This window comes from Bison bison, unplaced genomic scaffold (genome assembly GCF_000754665.1).
Source record: "Bison bison bison isolate TAMUID 2011002044 unplaced genomic scaffold, Bison_UMD1.0 scf7180017864039, whole genome shotgun sequence".
In the NCBI taxonomy this organism is placed as follows: domain Eukaryota; kingdom Metazoa; phylum Chordata; class Mammalia; order Artiodactyla; family Bovidae; genus Bison; species Bison bison.
The window spans coordinates 2,667,025-2,687,984 of NW_011494611.1; the positions used below are offsets into that span (position 1 = coordinate 2,667,025).

Consider the following 20,960-nt stretch of genomic DNA (forward strand, 5'->3'; position numbering starts at 1 on the left):
TGGTTATTTAACCCGCTGCTTCCCACCCTTGCTGGTCCACCCTTCTCTGCTTAACACCCTTGAGGGAGCCAGTCCAGCCTCAGGGAGCACCATGGGATGCCCTGGTTTAAATGCGGGGTGGCCCTGGGTTAGGTCCTGCCCGTGTCATGAGACACGTTGGGAGGGGCAGGCCTGAAGCCTCTCAGTGATTGCCCACACTCACCCCCAGCTCCCTGCTTTCCTGGGCCTCCATACAGGCTGTTGGTCCCTCTGCGGAAACAGAGGTGCTGAGAACTGCTTGTTCCTGTTGCTCCCCCAGGTTGGGGTCTTTGGGGGGGAGCCAGGCCTGAGGATAGGGGATGGGCAGGGTAGGGCAAGGGGGAACATGCAGGAGGCCCAGGCCTTCCCCAGATTTGGGTCACCTTGGGAGGAGAGGGGTGCTGGGGGGCACATCCCCCCAGGCAGGCCTGAGCAGATGGCCAAGGGGATTATTAAAATCCAGCTTTGTTCTCATCAGAGGCTGGGCCTGAAAGAGGGGGGAGGCAGCAGGGGCCAAGCCATGGCTGGGCCATTGTCCCTCACTTTGCAGGAGATTGCTCTGCCATGGCCAGGACGTGAAGAGCAGCTTAAGCAGGCAGAGGCTGCCTGTCTATAGGCCTGGGAGCCCACCCTGAACTGTCCACTCCTGACCTTGGGGGAGCAGAGGGTAGTAAGATAAGCTGCCTGATGCCGAGGACTGGGGGCACTGAGGCACCACGGGAGAGTAGCTTTTTTAGGGACCTGCCTCCATGAGGGCCAGATAAATAACAATGGCAATGATGATGGTGGGAGCGATGGTGGTGGAAACAGTTACACCTCCGATGACGACAAACACGAGGTGATGGCTGCTGTTCATCGAGCACTCTGGGCACAGACAGGTTAGTCCAACCAGCTGTTGGAGGACTCGAAGCCAGAAGTAGAGCTTCGACGTGAACCCAGGCATACAGAGCTCATACACTCAGCGGGGGATCAGCGGACTTCCTGTTTAGAGGGCCAGATAGTGATTATTTTCAGCTCTGTGGGCTGTACATTTTCTGTGGTAACGATTCATTTCTGCCATTATCGCATGAAAGCAACCACAGACAATACATAAAGCAAGCAAGCGTGGCTGTGTTCACTAAAACCATGTTCGTTAAAACAAACCATAGTTTGCCAGGCTCTGCTTTAAACCACTGTATGGCACTCGGGTCTTCAGCCTCAGATGGTCTTCCCTGACTCTCTACCTCTCTCCCACATGCTGGACTGTTACCATATGAAATCCATCCTCAAATGATGGAGAGCTGCCACAACTGAGAAACAATCCCTTCACTTGTTGGTTTATGCATTCATTGAAACAGCTATTAATTGCCTTTATTATCAATGTAATGGTAATTCTTTGAAATGTTTTTATTAAGAAAAATAATAATGATCATATTATTGTAAAATGATTATACTTTACATCTGTTCAGTTCAGTTCAGACGCTCAGTCGTGTCCAACTCTTTGCGACCCCATGAATCGCAGCACACCAGGCCTCCCTGTCCATCACAAACTCCCCAAGTTCACTCAGACTCAAGTCCACGAGTCAGTGAAGCCATCCAGCCATCTCATCCTCTGGCATCCCCTTCTCCTCCTGCCCTCAATCCCTCCCAGCATCAGAGTCTTTTCCAATGAGTCAACTCTTCACATGAGGTGGCCAAAGTACTGGAGTTTCAGCTTCAGCATCATTCCCTCCAAAGAAATCACAGGGCTGATCTTCTTCAGAATGGACTGGTTGGATCTCCTCGCAGTCCAAGAGACTCTCAAGAGTCTTCTCCAACACCACAGTTCAAAAGCATCAATTCTTCGGCGCTCAGCTTCCTTCACAGTTCAACTCTCACATCCATACATGACCACAGGAAAAACAATAGCCTTGACTAGATGGACCTTTGTTGACAAAGTAATGTCTCTGCTTTTGAATATGCTATCTAGCTTGGTCATAACTTTCCTTCCAAGGAGTAAGCGTCTTTTAATTTCATGGCTGCAGTCACCATCTGCAGTGATTTTGGAGCCCCCAAAAATAAAGTCTGACACTGTTTCCACTGTTTCCCCATCTATTTTCCAGGAAGTGATGGGATGGGACCAGATGCCATGATCTTCGTTTTCTGAACGTTGAGCTTTAAGCCAACTTTTTCACTCTCCTCTTTCACCTTCATCAAGAGGCTTTTTAGTTCCTCTTCACTTTCTGCCATAAGGGTGGTGTCATCTGCATATCTGAGGTTATTGATATTTCTCCCAGTAATCTTGATTCCAGGTTGTGCTTCTTCCAGCCCAGCGTTTCTCATGATGTACTCTGCATATAACTTAAATAAGCATAAATCATAACAAAAATTAATAAGATTATTAATATGGAAAACCATAGACTCTGGAGTCAAAGCAGGGTTATAATCTCAGCCCAAGGATTTTTCAGTTGGAGATTTTGAGTAAGTAACTCAGCCTCTCTGAGTCTCAGTTCCCCCTTCTGTAAAATAGGCCTGTGGTCCCTCCCTCTTAGGACTGCCATAAAGAGAGAAGGAAAGGATGCATAAGCCCTTGGCCCAGTATTTGGCCCCCACCCAAAGGGTGTAGTTATTATCCATTTTTAATTTATTTATATTTATTTATTTACATCTATTATCCATCTTTATTGAGCACCTGAGTGATGGCATGAATGAAGGGGATGCCTTATGCGTGGTTTGGGCCACCTCTGACTGGGCTCTGCCATGCCTCCCCTCCCTGACAGGTGAACCTGTACTCAGCCCCGCCCCAGCCCAGCCACAGCATCCACACGGGGACGATGCCCCAGGGGACCAAGGTCTTGTCCTTCACCATCCCGCAGCCCCACTCTGTGAAGTGGTATGTGGGCCCCACCGAGGGCCCGCAGGCCTCTGAGGCTTCAGGTGAGTCTGGGAGACAAGATGTGTCTGGAGGCTTCTCTGTGGTGACTGCTCTGGGGACACTTGGTCCACCCCAGGGTGGCCCTAGCTTCAGGCTGGGGAAGAGAAGGAGGGAGGTGAGGCCCCTCTCTGGGCCCTGTGACTTGAAGAGGTCAGATGGAGATGTGGAAATGTCTGCTTTGAGCCAGAGCTGCATGGGTGAAGCCCTAGCTCTCTCTACTTAGCAGCTGGATGGTCTTGGACAATTTGTATGACAAAGTACATCATCACAGTAGAGCCCATATCTGGCTAGACCCTGCACCAAGCCTTGCCATGCACAGCCTCAGTTAACCACATCAGCCCGGTGAGGTCCCCACTGGTGTTACCACACTGACAGTCAAGGCAGCCAAGGCTTGGCGAGGTGATGGCATGAAGAAGGTTACACCGCTACAGAGGAGGGTCGGGATTTGAACCTCCATCGTTCTGAGCTGAAGCCCACACTATTGACTGGGAACCCAGTGGTCTGGTTTGGCCTCTAGCTGTGTGGTCCAGGGCAAATTTGCACCTTGTCCTTGCCTATAAATGGGGACAACACTGCCCAGGTCACTTCCTGGGGCTGGCAGAAAGGTGGGGAGATGGTGAGAAGGCTGAGCTGTTACTGGAGGATGGAGGTGGTGGTTTTGAAGTTGAGCACTAGTCTCTCAGCCCAGGAAGGACTGTTCTTGGCCCCAACATGTAGTGACTGCGTATTCCAGGGTCGCCATCAGCTGGAGGAGACCCGAGCCCCTCCTCACCTTCCAGCATGCCCACCCCAGGGTGGCTTCAGGAGGACGCAGGGGGCATTGCCCAGGACCAGCCCTCAGTGGAGCAGGCCCAGGAGCTGGCTTCTCAGGCCAGCCGGTTCCTGACCAAGGTGAGTGGAACCCCAGCTTTGCCCACGGGAGACAGACTTCCTTTGGAGAAAGCAGACCTTCTACCCACTTGGGGGAGGGGCTGTCTGTGTGCCCGGCTCACTCATCACTCCCCTGCAGCAGTTAACTTGGGACTTTCCTGCTGGTTTTAGAGGCCACAGAGCTCCAGCCTCCTCCTTGTCCCCCAGCGCTAGGTTTAACTCCCTTTTTGGCACTGTGTCTCATCAAATTCTGTCTAACTGTGCTTGCAAGTATCTCCCGGTTCACTCCTGGGGGAGACTTTCAGCTTTTTCAGGATTCTGGAAGGGTTATGGAACCTTTACTTTCCGTTTTCCTCTTTGGATCACCCCACTTCTCTAGTTCTTTTCATTATGGAATCCATTCTCAGTTACTTCTCAAGAGGCCTTTTCATTTTCATCGCAATAACTATGAGTTTGTTATTGTTTGTAACTATACGCTTGGCCTTTTTCCAAAAGTACTTTAAAGCGGCTTAGAAAATACCCGCATTATAACCACATTCTGAAAACAGAAGCGAGGAAACTGGGGTAAAGGGGAAGTATGCGTAAGAAAAAAAATAAAATGAACTTAGGGAGAAGTGAACAAACAAAGACCCTGAACACTTCATCAGATTCACGTTTGGCTTTGAACTTCTTAGTAGTCAATGCAAAAAGGGAAACGCAATAGTTTCGTCACCATGTCCAAAAAACAAATTCTTTCAAAGAAACGCTACCATTTTCCTTTCTTTCTTTCTTTCTTGGTAAAAACTTTACTGAAATATAATTCACATAACATGCAGTTCAGTCATTGAAAGTTCATGCTTCATGGCTTTCAGTCCTTCATAGTTGTGTTGCCATCAACACGATCGATTTTAGAACATCTTCATCATGCACTAAGGAACTCCATATCCATTAGGCAGTCACTTCCCATTCCCCTTCTCCCCAGCCCCAGTCAGCTGCTCATCTACTTTCTGTCTCTTTGAATGCATGCTAAGTCGCTTCAGTTGTGTCTGACTCTTTTCTAGCTTGCCAGGCTCTTCTCTCCATGGGATTCTCCAGGCAAGAACACTGGAGTGGGTTGCCATGCCCTCCTCCAGGGGATCGCCTCCTCTCAGGGGTCGAACCCTTGTCTCCAGCATCTCCTGCATTGGCAGACAGGTTCTTTACCAGGAGCACCACCTGGGCTTCCCTTCTGTCTCTTTGAGTTTACCTGTTGTGGACATTTCGTATAAATGGATTTGCGTACCGTTTGTCCTTTTGTGTCTGGCTTCTTTCACTTAGCACAGTCTTTTCCACACTCACACATGTTGTAGCAACATGAACTTAATTCCTCTTCATCCCCGCCGTTCTGGGCCCTGTAACTGGAGAGACATTTCTCCTTGTCCTGTGGACTGTAAAGCATCTCAATACTTTTTTTACATTTGATTACACGTCAAAATAGTATTTTAGGTTTATAAAATATCTTATTAAAATTAATTCACCTATGTCTTTTCACATTTTTAGTATGGTTACTGGAACATTTTAAATTACATATGTAGCTTGCATTATGTTTCAGTTTTATATGTTATATAAGTTCTATAATGTAATTATATTAGGAAAAGTTGTATATTTTGGCACTGATCTAGAGCTTTCCTAGAAATCTACAAATAGTCTTTGCCTTTTTTCCTCTAATTAAATTTTTTTTTGGTAACTGTAATAGATACTCATGGTAAAGATCATCACACAGGGCAAAGAATATACTCAGTGAAATTTTCTTTCCCACTCTTGCCCTTCTGCTTTGTACCAAATCTTTAATGAACACACATGTGTTTATAGAAATGGTCACATAAGTATATACACTATGTTGTACCTGGATTTTTTTTTAATGTCCCAAATTTGTATATTTCTGAGTAGGCAATAAATTCACTTTGTTCAAAGTTCAGAGAATACATATAGTAGAAAACCTTCCTCCTCTCCCTGTCCTCCCACACCATCCGGTTCTCCTCCCCAGAAGCAGTTAATATTTTAGTTTCTTTCATCCTTCTAGAGATAGTTTATAATATATAAGCAATAGTATTTGCATTTTCCCTTTTTTATTCTCTCTACATTTTATAGCAGATGGCAGCATACATACACACTGGCCTGTACCTTGATTCGATGCTGAAAAGTAGTTCGTGGAGGCATTTATACACAGGAACACACACACACGTGCCTCCCTCCTCGGGATGGCTGCATACTATTTCACGGATAGGCGTCCAGATTGCTTCCTGTCGCCTCACCCCCACCAGGATGCAGCTAATATCCTGTCTCATAGGTTTCATGCACATGAATGAAATAAAATCAAATCCTGGAAGCTCCGCTTAGATTTTCCCCAAGGCTGCCATGGCCAGAGCCAGTGCTGGAGCCTGTTTCTGGCACCTGCCTCTCTGTGCTTGTCAGAAAACCCACATCCCAAGGCGGGACCCAGCTCCCTATGCCAAAGTGTGACTGTGGCTAAGTGTGGGAGTTGGCAGAGCTCACCTGAGCCTGGATTAATGGAGTGTGTTTCTTTCCCCTCCAATGCCCAGGTGGAGTCCTTTATAGAGCTGATACACGCAGGACGGCTGACACCCCAGGACCAACTCAAGGTACTGTCCTCTTCAGAAGCTGCCCGCTGAGCTGCTAGACGACTGCTCTGTGTCCCATAGCACAGTCTCCAAAGCCTTGTTTGCTGCAAGATGGACCGGGGAATCCCAGACACCGTGTCTTCCTTTTGAACAGACAGCCCCGCTTAGCTTTCCATGATAATGATCACTAGAGCACTTATTATGCAGCGGTGGTGGTATACCAGGCTCTGTGGCAAGCCCTTGATGTACATTAATTCATTTTATCATCATAAAAACCTGGCGAGGCAGTTACAGTCATTGCCCCCCATAAATGGAATGAACTGAAACCCAGAGAGGTGACTTGAAGACCACACAGCCAGTAGGGTACAGCCTAGATGGAGTTCTGTCTGATTCCCAAGTCCAGGGTCGTAACCACTGCCCTGCCCAGCTCCCCACTGATTATCCTACCTGTCAACAACCAGGAAAAGGCATTTCCTTTTTAAATTTTCTTTATTATAAAAGCGATTGCTAAAGCTTGAAAACTGAGGATGGGGAGGCAAAGAGATCCCCTAATCTAACCATTATTGGCTTATTTCCTTCTGGACTCCAGTATTTCTAGGTAACTATGGTCACTTATGGAGAAGGCGATGGCACCCCACTCCAGTACTCTTGCCTGGAAAATCCCATGGACAGAGGAGCCTGGTGGGCTGGAGTCCATGGGTCGCTGAGTCGGACACGACTGAGCGACTTCACTTTCACTTTTCACTTTCCTGCATTGGAGAAGGAGATGGCAACCCACTCCAGTGTTCTTGCCTGGAGAATCCCAGGGACGGGGGAACCTCGTGGGCTGCCGTCTATGGGGTCGCACAGAGTCGGACACAACTGAAGAGACTTAGCAGCAGCAGCAGCAGCATGGTCACTCATAAAATTTAGATTTCTGCTGCATCAGACAGGGTCCCAGGAAGGAGCAGTTGGAGCTCTCAGAGCTGCAGGTGTAGGGATCAGTGAAGGAGCTGTTAGCAGGGGTGTGGGCGGCAGCCTCAGGGGGGCCGGCAAGGGACAGAGAAGCCCAGGGACTCACACCTGCCTGAAGCTGCTCTCTCCCAGGTCTCTCCCCTCCCACCCTCTGACCTCTAATAGATGCCTCCCCTAGAAAGACCCCAGGGGAAGGTACAGCTGGGAGCTCAGCTGAGGCTCAAGGCATAGAGCAGGGTGAGGAGAGGAGCCGAGGGGGAGGACTGGGAGGGGCAAACGCAACATCCTTGGTTTGACCGTTTTCACTGTTATTATGTAGCAGTTGCTGTGCTGTTATAGGGCTTCCCAGGTGACACTGGTGGTAAAGAACCCACCTGCCCTTGCAGGAGACGCAAGAGACGCGGGCCCATCCCTGGGTGGAGGCGATCCCCTGGAGGAGGGCGTAGCAGCCCACTCCAGTATTCCTGCCTGGGCAGTCCCACGGACAGAGGGGACTGGCCTGTTACAGTGCACAGGGTTGCAAAGAGCTGGACACGGCTGGAGTGACTCAACAGGCATGCATGCTGCACACATGCTCCAGTTACAAGATATGTCACATGGATAGCATTATCCCATTGAGTAGGCAGTCAAGGACCTTGAAAATCAAAATTATTCTTTTTCTTCCCCCCTCTTCTAATTCCTCCATATCCAGGGAAGTTGGGAGCTGTTGGAAGATCAAGCTAGACTGGGGATGAGTCTCTAGGTTGTCCTTGGCCGACCTCTGTCGTCAGCATAGAATGAGTGAGATGAGGATAAGAAGTCAGGGATAATGGTCCCACCTCCCATAGTTCTAGCCAAGAGTTAACTAGCATCACGTTTACTATGGGGGCCTTGTGCAATGGTTGGGACTATGAGCTCTGGAGCTCGAGGGCCTGGGTTCAAATCCTAATTCTACAACTTGCTCACTCACTGTGTAACCGTCACCAACTTTAGTAACCTCTCTGTACCTCAGTTTCCTCCTATTTAGATGAAGATGATAAATTACCCCTCTCATTAGGGTTATGCTGAAGATTAGATGAATAACGCAGCGTCCTTTAGACAAAGCCTCAGTGCTTCGTAAATGTCAATTATTGTTATCAATAGTATGACGGTGATGATAATACATCTGTTGGGTGTATTATCCAACAGGATGTATTGGATTCAGGAGAAGAGTGACTAATATTCCAAAACCCACAGTTTTGAGAATCAAGTATGAGAAACTAAGGCCTCTCAAGAAGTAGGTCTTTATGGCGATACAGCAATAGTATATTTGACACTGTGACCATCATGGAACATCAGGGTTCTTGTGGGTCTACCCAGGGAAGACTGGCACTCTCTGGGGCTCATGCCAAGGCTCTAAGCCGTGCCTCTGTCCTACCAGTCTAAGGGCAGGGAGATCAACCAGGGCAAACAGGTTCCAGAGGCTACCAACCCCAGCCTTCCAGACACTCAGGAGCCCAGAGGTCTCTGCAGTCCAGGGTGAGTCCCGTAGCCATCCCACGCACCCGCGAGCAGCTCATGCACTGTGTCTGCAAGGATGGAGCCCACAGGGCCTAGGCACTCGAGTCTTACTGGCCTGTCGGGTTTCAGGTCTTCCAGCAGCTAAAGGCTGCCCACGCGGCCCTGGAGGAGGACTACCTGAAGGCCTGCAGGGAGTGGCACCTGTCCCAGCAGCTTGCCGGCTCCAAGGGGACACCCAGGAGATTTGATCCTGACAGGTACCTGCTGGGGAGGGAGGCCTGCGAGGACAGATGGGCCAGGCCCCAGGTCCCCGCCCAGAGGGGCACGCTTCATCCTTATAATTCACACACTTGGGGAGCGGCGAGAAATCCCATCCCAATTAGCAGCACGTCCAGATGGGGGATACTCAAAGGCTGAGTTCTGTGTACTTTTAGACTCCCTGCCATGAGAAGTGCCCTTGGAGATAAGAGTGGAATCCCCTCACTAGAGAATGGGGAAACTGAGGCCAGAGGGGAAAGGGATTTATTCAAGGTCCTATACCCAGTTGGTGGCAGAAAGGAACTTGGGCTGAGCCTCCTTATTCCCAGTAGAGTCTGCTTTTATCTTGTTTATTTATAATCTAAATGATGATGTCAGATGGGCCCTCCATGGGCATTTCTGGGGTCTCTACTCTAAAGCACAGCCTTCGAGACCCGCTGATGTTTCCTTGTTCCAGGGAGGTGGAGGCAGAGATATTCCAGCTGGGAATTCGCCTGGATGAGCTGAAGGACCTCATGGACCACAACGAGCAGGAGCCTGGGCAAGTTGGGTCAGACTTGGCTCTGGACAGCCCCCCAGCCACGCCCTCCCCCCACCAGCCAACAGACCTGCCCTCTCCCTTGGAACAAACCCGCACATCGGCCATCCAGACCCTCGGCCCTGAGGTACCTCTTTACTCAACCATATTAGACTGTTCCTTCATTCACTGGTTTCTCCATTAGTTAGCTTCATGACGTTTGAGAAGTTTGTACCATATGCCGACACTCAAGACACATGGTGGGAATTCAGTAGAAAACAAGCAAAATAACCGGTGGCCTGTGCCCTCATGGGCTCCTCTGGTGGCGCAGATGGAAACGAGTCTGCCTGCAATTCAGGAGACCCGGGTTCAATCCCTGGGTTGGGAGGATCCCCTGGAGGAAGGAACGGCTACCCACCCCAGTACTCTTGCCTGGAGAATTCCACGGACAGAGGAGCCTGGCAGGCTACAGTCCATGGGATAGCAAAGAGTCAGACACAAAGAGTCGGACTGAGCAACTAACACTTTCACCCTCATGGAATATTCTGTAGAGTTAAACTTGTTACTTGAATTTTGATCGGTGCTCTGAAGGAGAATTATGGAGTTCTACACCAAGTAGATAACAAGCTAACATATCTGAGTTCATTAAGGAGTCAGAAAAACTTTCCTGGAGGAAGTCATGTTTAAATGAAATCTGAAAAGGAGTAGGAATTACTAGGTGCAGAAGAGGAAAAAAATATCTGGCAGAAAAAATAGCCTATGCAAAGGCCCTGTGGTTAGAGAATAGACAGTGAGGCGTCCATTGTCTAAGGGGTCCACATCTAAGAGATGTGGCTGGAGAGGCAGGTAGGGGCCCCAGGAATTACGTTTGTGGTCACATCAGGGGGATGGTTTTAAACTGCTGCTTTTTCAGCAGGGGATGATATAAGAGGATTTGCAGGTTGGGCTTCCCTGGTGGCTCAAATGGTAAAGAATCTGCCTGCAATGCAGCAGACTGTCTGCATGGTGGGAGATACAAGTTTGATCCCTGGGTCAGCAAGATCATCTGGAGAAGGGAATGGCTACCCACTCCAGTATTCTTGCCTGGAGAACCCCATGCACAGAGGAGCCTGGCAGGCTACAGTCCATGGGATCACAAAGAGTTGGGCATGACTGAGAGACTAACACTTTCACCTTCAGAGCTGGGGAGGTGGTGGGGCAGATGCAGAGACATGCATGGACTTGAGAGAGGTTTAGAAGGCGCATCGGACTGGAGCTGGAGTGATGGTGAGAGGAAAGGAGCGAATGATGACCTCCAGGCTTCTAGCTTGTAGACGCAGGTGGATCTGGAGACTATTCACAGAGATGGCTACACGAGATAAGAACCATACATGGAAGGGGCTGTGTAGAATTGTCTCTAGCCCACGTCACAGCCCTATGGGAGATGGCCATCTCTGGTGCATTTTCTTGAGGGACTCCCCTGCTCCCACAGTGAAGGTGTTTTGAGTGGCTGCGTGTTCACACTGGAATGAAAATCTGGGTTCAAATCCTGGCACCACCCCTTGCTGCTGTATGGCTTTAGGCAAATCATTTGAGCCTCAAGTACCTGTCTGTAAAATGGGCTGTAATAGCCTGTATACTGGTGGGATTGTTGTCAAGTGATATCTGTACAGTGCCTGGCACATAGCACATTCATGGCAGCTGGTTTTGGAGATCAGTGACCCAGTTCTTACTTTTACACACAGGAAAAGAGTAATAGGCCAGTGAATCTAACCTCTTTCTTGCTCTTCAGCACCCAGCGTGAGCCTGGCATAAGGTAGGTCCTTAAAGAGTGGTCTTAGGTATCTGCTGAATCTCTGCCCCTCCTCCTTTCTGGCCCCAGCCCGACGCCACCAGCACTGGCCCCCACCTACTGCCCATGAACTCGGATCTGAGCGCTCCCAGCAACGAGGCAGAGGACGGGCCGCTGGGCCTCCCGGCCCCGCTCAGGCACAAGGAGCTGCGGGTGGAGCAGGATTTCCACGGCCTCCTGGAGCGGTGAGTGCCCACCAGGCCCGAGGCCAGGGCGTCTGGCCCTGTGGTGGGATCTTGCTGGCCTTGTGGGTTGAAGTCACGTTTCTCTGTGTTTTTCTGCAGGTACCTCAGTGTGAAGTCCCTTCCAGAAGCCCTGAGGATGGAGGAGGAGGAGGCAGAGGGCCAGGGCCGCACCCTGGGTTTTGACAGGCCAGATCCAGGTCCAGGAAAAGCAGTGGCCCCAAGGCTCCCCACCAGGCAGCCCCTGGCGCAGGCTGAGAGAAGTCATGGGGTTCCCCTCGAGTAGGTCACTGACCTTTCCCCGCTGGTCCCACACCAGCTCAGAAACCACAGGGGTAGTAACTGTCCTAGGAGCTAGACAGCCCTTTACAGTTTAGAAACGGCTATCCCGACCTGTAGCTCAGTGTCTCTACAAACCATGAAATATACACCATTGATAGCACTTGAAATGATTTCGGGAGGCGCGGGATGAGATCTCTCGTAGGAGAGATGCAGCATTAAATGGTATCACTCTTAGTCTCAGAGATTCCATGTACAACAAGGAGAAAGTCTCAGGGCTATAAAGTCTTCAGGGCCTCTCTTGATCTTCCTTTAAAAAGAGAGAAAGAGAAAGAAAGCCAGCAGGCCTCAGGCCAAGAGCCTTTACTAGGCAACAGGATTTATCTAGACTATGATAATGCTGTTTTCATGTTCCTTGTACTTATTTGCAAAGTTTGCTTCTGTCTGTAACACAAAATACTGGTCTTCTGTTTACGATAGTGACATGGTCTTTTTGAGTAGATGAAAGTTGATGGAAATGGCTGGAATAGGAAAGAGGGAAGGCAAATTCCAGAAGCCTGGGCAAGGGTACTCTGGCACCTCTATTTCCGCACGGTTTCTGCCCTGGCGTATGGGGCGGGTTTGTCAGCACCCTCATTTTACAGTTGAGATAAGTGTGCTTCAAAGAGGGCGGTGCCTTGCCCAGGGTCACACAGCAAGAGGGCGGCAGCATAGGGTGACGATGGAGGGGTGCCTGACTCCAGAGCTCGTGTCCTGCATTGCATGGCTCCCAGGACAGAGCTGCCCAGCCCATGCCAGGGCTCAGGGGCACCATGCCTCTCCTTCCCTGCCAGGGAGACCATGGAGCAGATGGCGCCTGTGAAGCCAGCAGATATCTGTGCATCCGTGACCAGAGACGGGCACCTGCAGGGTCTGGGCAAAGCCGAGGAGGTCCCTCCCAGCCACAGCAGGCCCCCCCATCCTCGGGGCCCCAAGTCCGCAACGTCCCACCAGAGCAGTCTGGCCAGCCTCGAGGGAAGTGGCATCTCTGAGCGCCTCCCACCAAAGTCTCTGCACCAGGCCGGCGGGCCCCCACTGGAGGTACGCGTGGGTGCGGGGCCTCTGCCTCCATCTCCCCCAGCCTCCTGCCTCCAGGCCTTTGCTCAGAGTGCCTGCTTCTCCCGCCTCTACCGTGGCTCCCCGCACCTCCACCCCTCTACCTGGACCTCCTCTTTGTCCTCTGAGACCTGTAGCTCAGTGCCTGTATCTTTCTGAGGCTGCTTAGCACAGCTGAAGGTGGGGGTGGTATCTTTGACTCCAAGTAGTTTGTGCCATGAGAATGGCACTTTTTAAACTATGACAGGAATTACAAATCACTGTGGAAATATGATTTATGGGATGGATCCTCCCCTAAAAAACCACATATGGGGATTTCCCAGGGGTTAAGACTTCGCCCTCCAATGCAGGGGGCACAAGTTCAATCCCTGCTAGGGGAGCTAAGATCCTACATGCCGTGTAGTAAAAAAAAATAAATAAAAAATAAAAGAGAAGCAATATTGTAACAAATTCAATAAAGACCATATAGTCCACATCCAAAAAAATAAACACATACATTTGCATGTGTACACACACACACACACACACCCCTATAGTCCCAATGAGCCCATGGTAAGGAATATGCTCTCGGCCATGAACTCACTGAGGGCAGACACCCGTGTCTCTGTTGGGATCTTTGCCCCTTGCGTTAGACATGGCGTGTTGGAGGTGCGCGTGGTTGATCAGTTTGGTTTTCCCAATTCATGCTGCTGCTGCTAAGTTGCTTCAGTCGTGTCCCGACTCTGTGCGACCCCATAGACGACAGCCCACCAGGCTCCCCCGTCCCTGGGATTCTCCAGGCAAGAACACTGGAGTGGGTTGCCATTTCCTTCTCCAATGCATGAAAGTGAAAAGTGAAAGTGAAGTCGCTCAGTCGTGTCTGACTCTTAGCGACCCCATGGACTGCAGCCCACCAGGCTCCCCCATCCCTGGGATTCTCCAGGCAAGAACACTGGAGTGGGTTGCCATTTCCTTCTCCATGCATGAAAGTGAAAAGTGAAAGTGAAGTCGCTCAGTCGTGTCTGACTCTGAGCGACCCCATAGACGACAGCCCACCAGGCTCCCCCGTCCCTGGGATTCTCCAGGCAAGAACACTGGAGTGGGTTGCCATTTCCTTCTCCAATGCATGAAAGTGAAAAGTGAAAGTGAAGTTGCTCAGTTGTGTCTGACTCTTAGCAACCCCATGGACTGCAGCCCACCAGGCTCCTCCGTCCATGGGATTTTCCAAGCAAGAGTACTGGAGTGGGGTGCCATTGCCTCCTCCAATCCCAATTTATGGCACCTGGGCATTTCTGCAATCAGGTAGAACACGGCATTCCAGGCCCACCCTGGAAGACGTGTGGATTCGAGAATCCCATTCTCGCAGTGGGACTGCTTTCTCCTCCTCCCCTTTCTATTTCTCAGCTCAGGAACTCTGTGACAGTCTCCCTCCCAAGGGCCCTGGCTCTCACCCCTCAGGGACATGGGGCATGCTCAGGGTCCTCTCGGGGCGTGGAGTCCCTGCTGTTGGCCCGGGGCTTATGCCAGGCCCTGAGTACCTCAGGACCCCGCACGCCCAGGGCCTGGCTATTGGGAGCTGGGCCAGCCTCCCTGTCTGTGAGCCTCTGGAATGTGAGGCCCAGGCCAGCACTGGGGAAGGGTTTCCCAGTGTTCCCCGGGCACATTCCTCAGATTTAAAGGGACACTGTCTCTTTCAGGAGCCCTGGATGGCATCCCCCGAGACAGACAGTGGCTTCGTGGGCTCAGAAACCAGTAGAGTATCGCCCCTCACTCAGACCCCAGAGCACCGGCTCTCCCAGATCAGGTAATGGGGACCCCATCAGTGTTACCTACTTGGGGTAGGCTGAGAATCAAAGTGCCTGTGAGCTCAGAACAGGGTCTGGGCATTCTCAGAGCCCCACACTTCATTCCCACCAAGGATGGGTTATTGCCTTCATGTTATGGATAGAGGGAAAGTGACTTGCCCAGGGTCACTCTGCCACGTATTGACAGACTGGGAATTTGTTGAACAAATGGGTGATGAAACGGTGAATGAATAAGATGTGCCGGGAGGGTGTCGTGACAGAGCTGCCAGGTTGAGTGACAGCCTCCAAAGCCAGAGGAAGGTCCCTGGGACTACCCAGGGCTGCGTGGGAAGGGAAGATTACAAACTTCATTGCTGTTTATATTATCTAAAAACTAAGTTGAGCTTTATGACTTTGTGTACATGAGTAGGCAAGTGTACAGCTCTGAGTTTATAAAGAAAGTGTGTGTGTAATGGAGATGCATCCTCAGAAATGCCATCCTGCCAGGGCTGCCGAGTCCCAAAGGATAGGATGGTCTAGCATGTGGAGGGGCTCAGAGGTTGTGGCCTCATTCTGTGTGACCTCAACGTGTCTCTCTCTCCCCCCCAGCACACCGGGGACGTTAGTCCGGTCCTTCACTCTGCCTGTACCCCAAGATGCAGCCTCCCACCGCCAGACCAAGGGTCTTCCAGTCCCCAGAAGAACCTCTGAGCCCAGCGGACCCAGAAGCCGAGCCCAGAGGCCCCCATCTGGCCAGGACAGTCCTCTCCAGCAGAGGGCGCCCAGCTTCTGCCTGGAGCGGGCACTGGCGTCTGAGATGGGTGAGTGAATGTATCTGGGTTGGCCAGAACCTGGGGGTGGCTGGATCGCACAGGGTAAGAAAGAGCAATAAGAAAATCTGCATTACCCTTTAGGATGCAAAATATCATACAGGTTCTTTATAGGAAAATTTGAAAAGGGAACAAAAAACAATAATTAGCTAAAAACCATCATTGATGACATTTTAGTCTAGAACCTTTGAGCTGTTTTCTATGCCATTGTGTGTTTATTTGCAAATACTTAAAATGGAAGTGGGATATTATACATGAATGTTTTATAATTTTTTTTCACAAAATACTGTGTTATAAACACTTTCTGTGTCTATAAAATCTGTGATTTCTTTGTTTACTTTAAAAACATGCATGTGACCTTTTTATTGAAATAAAACAAGTATACAGGAAGGAACAGAAACTGATGAATTTTCCCAAGGTGACAGAAAAACTCCGCATGATCAGAACCCCAGCCCCCTCCAAGCCCCTCCTAGACACTCCCACCCTTCTCAAGGGTAACCACTGTTCTCAGATTAGCTTTGCCTCTTTTTGAGGTTCCCATTTAATTTTGAAAAATTAAACTTTAGTTAAAAGTTTAAAGTTTAATTAAGTCACATGCAGTTGTAAGAAATAATACCCAGAGAGCCTACGTGCCCTTCGCCTAGTTTTTCCCAACAATATCTTGCAAAACCATAGAGCAATGTCATAACCAGATTCTAACATGGACTCGGTCAAGACACAGAACATTTCCACCATCCCAGGGTCCCTCCTGTTGTCCGTTTATAAACACATCTAACCCCGCCTTAACTCCTGGTAACCACCAATCTATTCTCCATCTCTGTAATTTTGTCATTTCAGAATGTCATAGAAATGGAATCGTATAATCTTTCAGGATTGGCTTACTTTTCACTCAGCATACTTTTCTGGAGATTCACATAGATTATTCCATAAATCAACAGTCTATTCTTTTTTATATTGTTGAGTAGTCTTCCCAGGGCGCATTGTTTTTAATGCACATGCTGGACGAGTGATTTGTAACTCTGGTCACCCACCCCCGTTGAGAGCCTTAAGTTTTGAATGCTCCGAGAAACATGCAAGCAGGCAAAGCTGTGACTAATTTCAGAGGGAGGTGGAGGCTCCGGGGCTGGTCCTAGGGCAACCTGGTGATGTGCAGAGTCTGAGGGTCTATGTGGAGGAGAAGGGAGCTCTTTGCAGGAGGACAGCCTTGGAGACTGGGATCTGATGCAAAAATGGTGGATGGTAGGGGCAATCTAGTCACAAGGGCCTCCGCAGCTTTGCACCCCAAGCTCCCAGCAAAAACCACATCTGCTTCTTGTTTTGAGGGTCACTGGCCTCCACAGGAGCTTCATCTGTTACCTCAGCCGGGCCCCATCTCTTCACACCCAACATGCTTCCACCCACACAAGTTCACACTTCAAGGGTCCTCTCGGTGTAAACTCACTTTGGTCTCCTTCCGCCTCTCTAGCGGTCCCTGGCTCAGAGTTTAAGGGGCGGAAGCGGATTCCTGAACCAACCCTCCCCAGCGCGACCATCAGCCCACCTCCCAGCCCTGCCCCTGTGGCTGCCACTCCACCCCGTGGACCCGCAGAGATCACCTCCACCTTCTTTCTCACCAGGACGGGGCGCGAGTAAGTTGGGTGCTTGGGCGCTGAGGATTCAAGTGCATCAGAGAGACAGGAGGGTGATGCCCGAGGGAGGCAGGGGCTCCCTGGGGTCTCCATCCAGTGGTGGCTGTGCTGGGACCCAAGCATCCTGCCTCCCAGTTGATCCTGTGGGTCCTCCTTGGTGTAGACACTGAGGACACTTCTCTAGCCAGTAGGAAATGATCTAGAATTCCACCTTGCTGGTGCTAGAACCCCTCTCCCTGCCTCCCAGCATTTCCCTTCCAAAATGGGGCTACACTTCCCCGGAGTGTGTTTTCTGCAGTTTACGGGTTTATTATATGAACCAAAAAGAGAATGTTTTTTCAATTTTTTCTTTTTAATCCAAGTGCAGTTTTTCTACTAAGAAAGATTTTTCCTTGCTTCGCTAAACAGTAAAGGGAAAGGGGGTTGGTTAGTCCTCTTCCTGCTCTCCTGAGTGGCGTTTGGCCAGGAGTCAGTCACAGGCCTTTGTCGGGTTGGGGTGTTGGTTCCCAGGCCTGAGCTTTAGCAAGTGCACTCCTGCAACCCTCTGTGACATCAGCAGAGGAACGAGAGGCTTGTTGTTGTTCAGTCACTAAGTCGTGTCCGAATCTTTGCGACCCTAAGGACTGCAGCCCGCCAGGCTTCCCTGTCCTCCACTGTCTCCCAGAGTTTGCTCAAACTCACGTCCATTGAGTCAGTGAGAGGCTTATTTACCTACAGCATGCCAGCCCCTGGGAATACAATAGTGGACAAGACAGTCCTTGACCTCGTAAAGCTCACCGTCCTGTAAGATGGACCAAGAAACAAGGTTGCACCCCCAGTGTGATAAGCACAGTGATAGCACAGGCCCGAGGGACCGTGGGAGCACAGAGAAGGGGCATCTGGCCCAGTCAGAGGCTTCAGGGAGGGCTTCCTGGAGGAAGTGGTGTCTCAACTGAGACCAGAAGGCAGAGAGCTGAAAGAGTATCCCATGTGCAAAGGCCGAGGCACCTAAGTTTGTTATAGCCAGATCCTCAAGTATAAGGTGGGCCGTTAAACAATAAAAGCAGAGAGGAAGACGGGGAGACCTGGGGGAGAGCTTAGAGAACCTCTGACACAGCTGGTGAGAAGTTCGGATGATGTCTTTGCTCAGAGGAGGTGCTCACTGAATATTTATGAATGTGGAAAGTCTCATCTAAGGATAATGAGGGAGGCTTTCAGTAAGGAAGCTGCAGGGTTGGATTTACACTGTAGCAAGAATTCTCTGGCCACCATGATTGTGGGTGTGGAGGCCAGGGATGGCTGAGAAGGCTAACACACCCCAGAGAGAGGAGTTGGGGCCATCAGCGAGAGCAGGGAGTGCATTTGAAAAGGGGTAATTAGGCATTGGGCCAACAGGATTTGGGAGTTAGTTAACCTTCAGGGTGCTCGGGGGAAAAGAAAGGTTTAGAACGACTCAGATTTCTGGCTTGTCAACCAGTTGGATACCGATGCAGAGATGGGGAACTTAGGAGGGGGAGTGAAATTGCAGGGAAAGATGACTTTTAGGTGCCAGCTGGCACTCAGTCACTGAAAGATTAGGTCAGGAAGGCCAAGATTGTGATGGAAACAAGCCGGAGAGGACAAGTGACACCCAAGGGCACGGTCCAAATTCCAGGCCCTCGCTCAGCGGCCTCTGACCTGGACAGGGAGCCAGAGCCGCCCTGGTCTTGCACCGTTGCAGGGCCGTGGTCCTGCCTTTCAGGGGTTAATGGGTGGCTAGAGTTCTTACTCTCCTGCAGCCGCCACCCTCATGGTTTGCCTTGGAAACCCCAACAAGCGTTTCCCTGGGAATTGCCAAGGGAACCAGCTGCCTTGGACGCCCAGAGCGCCAGGGCAAAGGCAGAGAGAGGTCTCCACTCCCTCTGGGCACACCCATCTGAGAGCTGATGTCTGCTGCAGGTGGCGCCAGGAGCCACCCCACCACGAGTCCAGGGACCACCAGGCAAGAAATAACCCTGAGGGGAGCCCTCACCCCGGAAGCTGGTCCAAACAGTAGACAGAGAACCTGTATCAGCGTGGAGGAACGCCATGCCGAACCCGGACTCTAAAGCCCCGGGTGTAGGGGGTTGTGTGCCAGGGTGTCTGGGTGGGATTGGCTGCCTCAATGCCAGTGATGCCCTCAGAACAAGACCCTAGAGATTCAGGGACCAATCAAGGAGAAACACAAATAAGATTTACTCCTGAGATGCTAGGGGCTCATGAGGTTCCTTACCAATCACAGATTGGGCTGTGTTTGGGGGCTTCCCTGAGATGGCAGTCTGCTCACATCCAGTTGGTGATGGGTAGCACCACATGTCTCCTTGTCCCCTCTCCACACACACATCTTTCCTCTGCTCCCTCTTGGAGTCTGGAGGCCAGATCAGTGACAGTCCCTGAGCATCTATGAGGTATGAGGCTCTCAGGCGTTGTGAGATGGGGAGGTCTGCTTGGCCGCCAGGCGCTCTTCATCTGCGTCGGGAGAGAGACAGACAGACAAGCATTTTCTGCCTGGAGCGGAGTGCTGGGCTTGAGCAATTTAGGAAAAGTTTAGGAGATCCCTGTAGGGAGGGGCACTAAGCAAGGGCGGAGAGGAAGCAGGCCTGGAGACACAGTCAGGGTCTCTAGAGACAGATGTAGAGGAAGGGGAGGGCAGTCCAGGGCCTGAGGCAGATCCGAACTGAAAGTTTTTGTTTTGCTTAGGCCGCACTATGTGGCCTGTGGGATCTTAGGTCCCTGCCCAGGGACTGAACCTCTGCCCCCTGCATTGGGAGTGTGGAATCTTAACCACTCGACTGCCAGGGAAGTCCCAGAATTGAAATTTTGAAGTGCAGCTTTAGCCAATGCCCTCTTTACTCATCAGAGGATGAGATGGTTGGATGGCATCACTGACTCAATGGACAGGAGTTTGAGCAAGCTCCGAGATGGTAAAGGACAGGGAAGCCTGGCGTGCTGCACACAACTGAGTGACTCTCTCTCCTCTGCATCCTCATCTCAATCTTGAAAATTTGTCCCTGGCATTTCAGAATAGCTACTCAGAGGCCCTGCATGCTAGGTTGGGTAAACCTCAAAGAAAGTTCTGCTTTGCTCACCAAATGTGCAGGGACATGAACTCAGAGAGCTGTTTAGATATGCAGCGAGGAAAGCGGACACTCAAGGGAGTTCAAGATCCCCTGACAGCAGAATCAGACCGTGCTTGCTGGGAAGGGACAGAGACCTGGCACCCAGCGAGCGGCTGCCCTGTGTTCATTGTGCGCCTGTTCTTCGTTCCCGTCTCCACCCCCACCCCAGCCAGGCCATCCGAGAGCTGCAGGATGAGGTCTCCCGGCTCCGTCTGAGGCTGGAGGACAGCCTCCACCAGCACCCCCAGGGCCGCCCCACGCGCTCAGTGTCCAGCTGCGACCGCCCCACCCGGGCCCGGGAGCGGTCAGGGGACTCCTCAGCTGCTTGGAGCTCCCATTATGGCAGGTAGGTGACCCCCACGTTCCTGCCCCCGTACCTTGGTGGGAGCTGCAGAAGGCAGAGTTAGCTGGTCTCTGGCTGTCCCCTGACATGTGGGCTTGGGCACAGTCATCCCCCTCTCTCACTTACTCATTCACGCTTAGATTTTTTTTACCATGCCATATTTGATGCATAAAAGACTAGACTGAACACATGTATTACTAATAAAGCATGATACAGTGAATGTCCCCAAACTCATCTCCCAAGTGAAGAGCTAGAACATTCGCAGGACACTCACCCTCTCATGCACTCACTCCGCAGCTGCTCA

General features: G+C 50.9%; 1 protein-coding gene across 2 annotated transcripts in view; it reads left to right on the top strand.

Annotated features, from left to right (window-relative positions):
- Positions 1 to 20,960, top strand: part of AKNA (AT-hook transcription factor) — a 59,398-nt gene that overhangs the window by 28,252 nt on the left and 10,186 nt on the right. For both annotated transcript variants that reach the window (XM_010835140.1, XM_010835139.1), the window contains exons 5-16: positions 2,757 to 2,913; positions 3,645 to 3,802; positions 6,343 to 6,402; positions 8,944 to 9,071; positions 9,530 to 9,737; positions 11,451 to 11,605; positions 11,705 to 11,884; positions 12,715 to 12,961; positions 14,653 to 14,759; positions 15,349 to 15,560; positions 17,035 to 17,197; positions 20,483 to 20,659. In XM_010835140.1, coding sequence (XP_010833442.1) covers positions 2,757 to 2,913; positions 3,645 to 3,802; positions 6,343 to 6,402; positions 8,944 to 9,071; positions 9,530 to 9,737; positions 11,451 to 11,605; positions 11,705 to 11,884; positions 12,715 to 12,961; positions 14,653 to 14,759; positions 15,349 to 15,560; positions 17,035 to 17,197; positions 20,483 to 20,659 — 1,952 coding nt within the window. The remainder of the gene's footprint in view (positions 1 to 2,756; positions 2,914 to 3,644; positions 3,803 to 6,342; positions 6,403 to 8,943; positions 9,072 to 9,529; positions 9,738 to 11,450; positions 11,606 to 11,704; positions 11,885 to 12,714; positions 12,962 to 14,652; positions 14,760 to 15,348; positions 15,561 to 17,034; positions 17,198 to 20,482; positions 20,660 to 20,960) is intronic.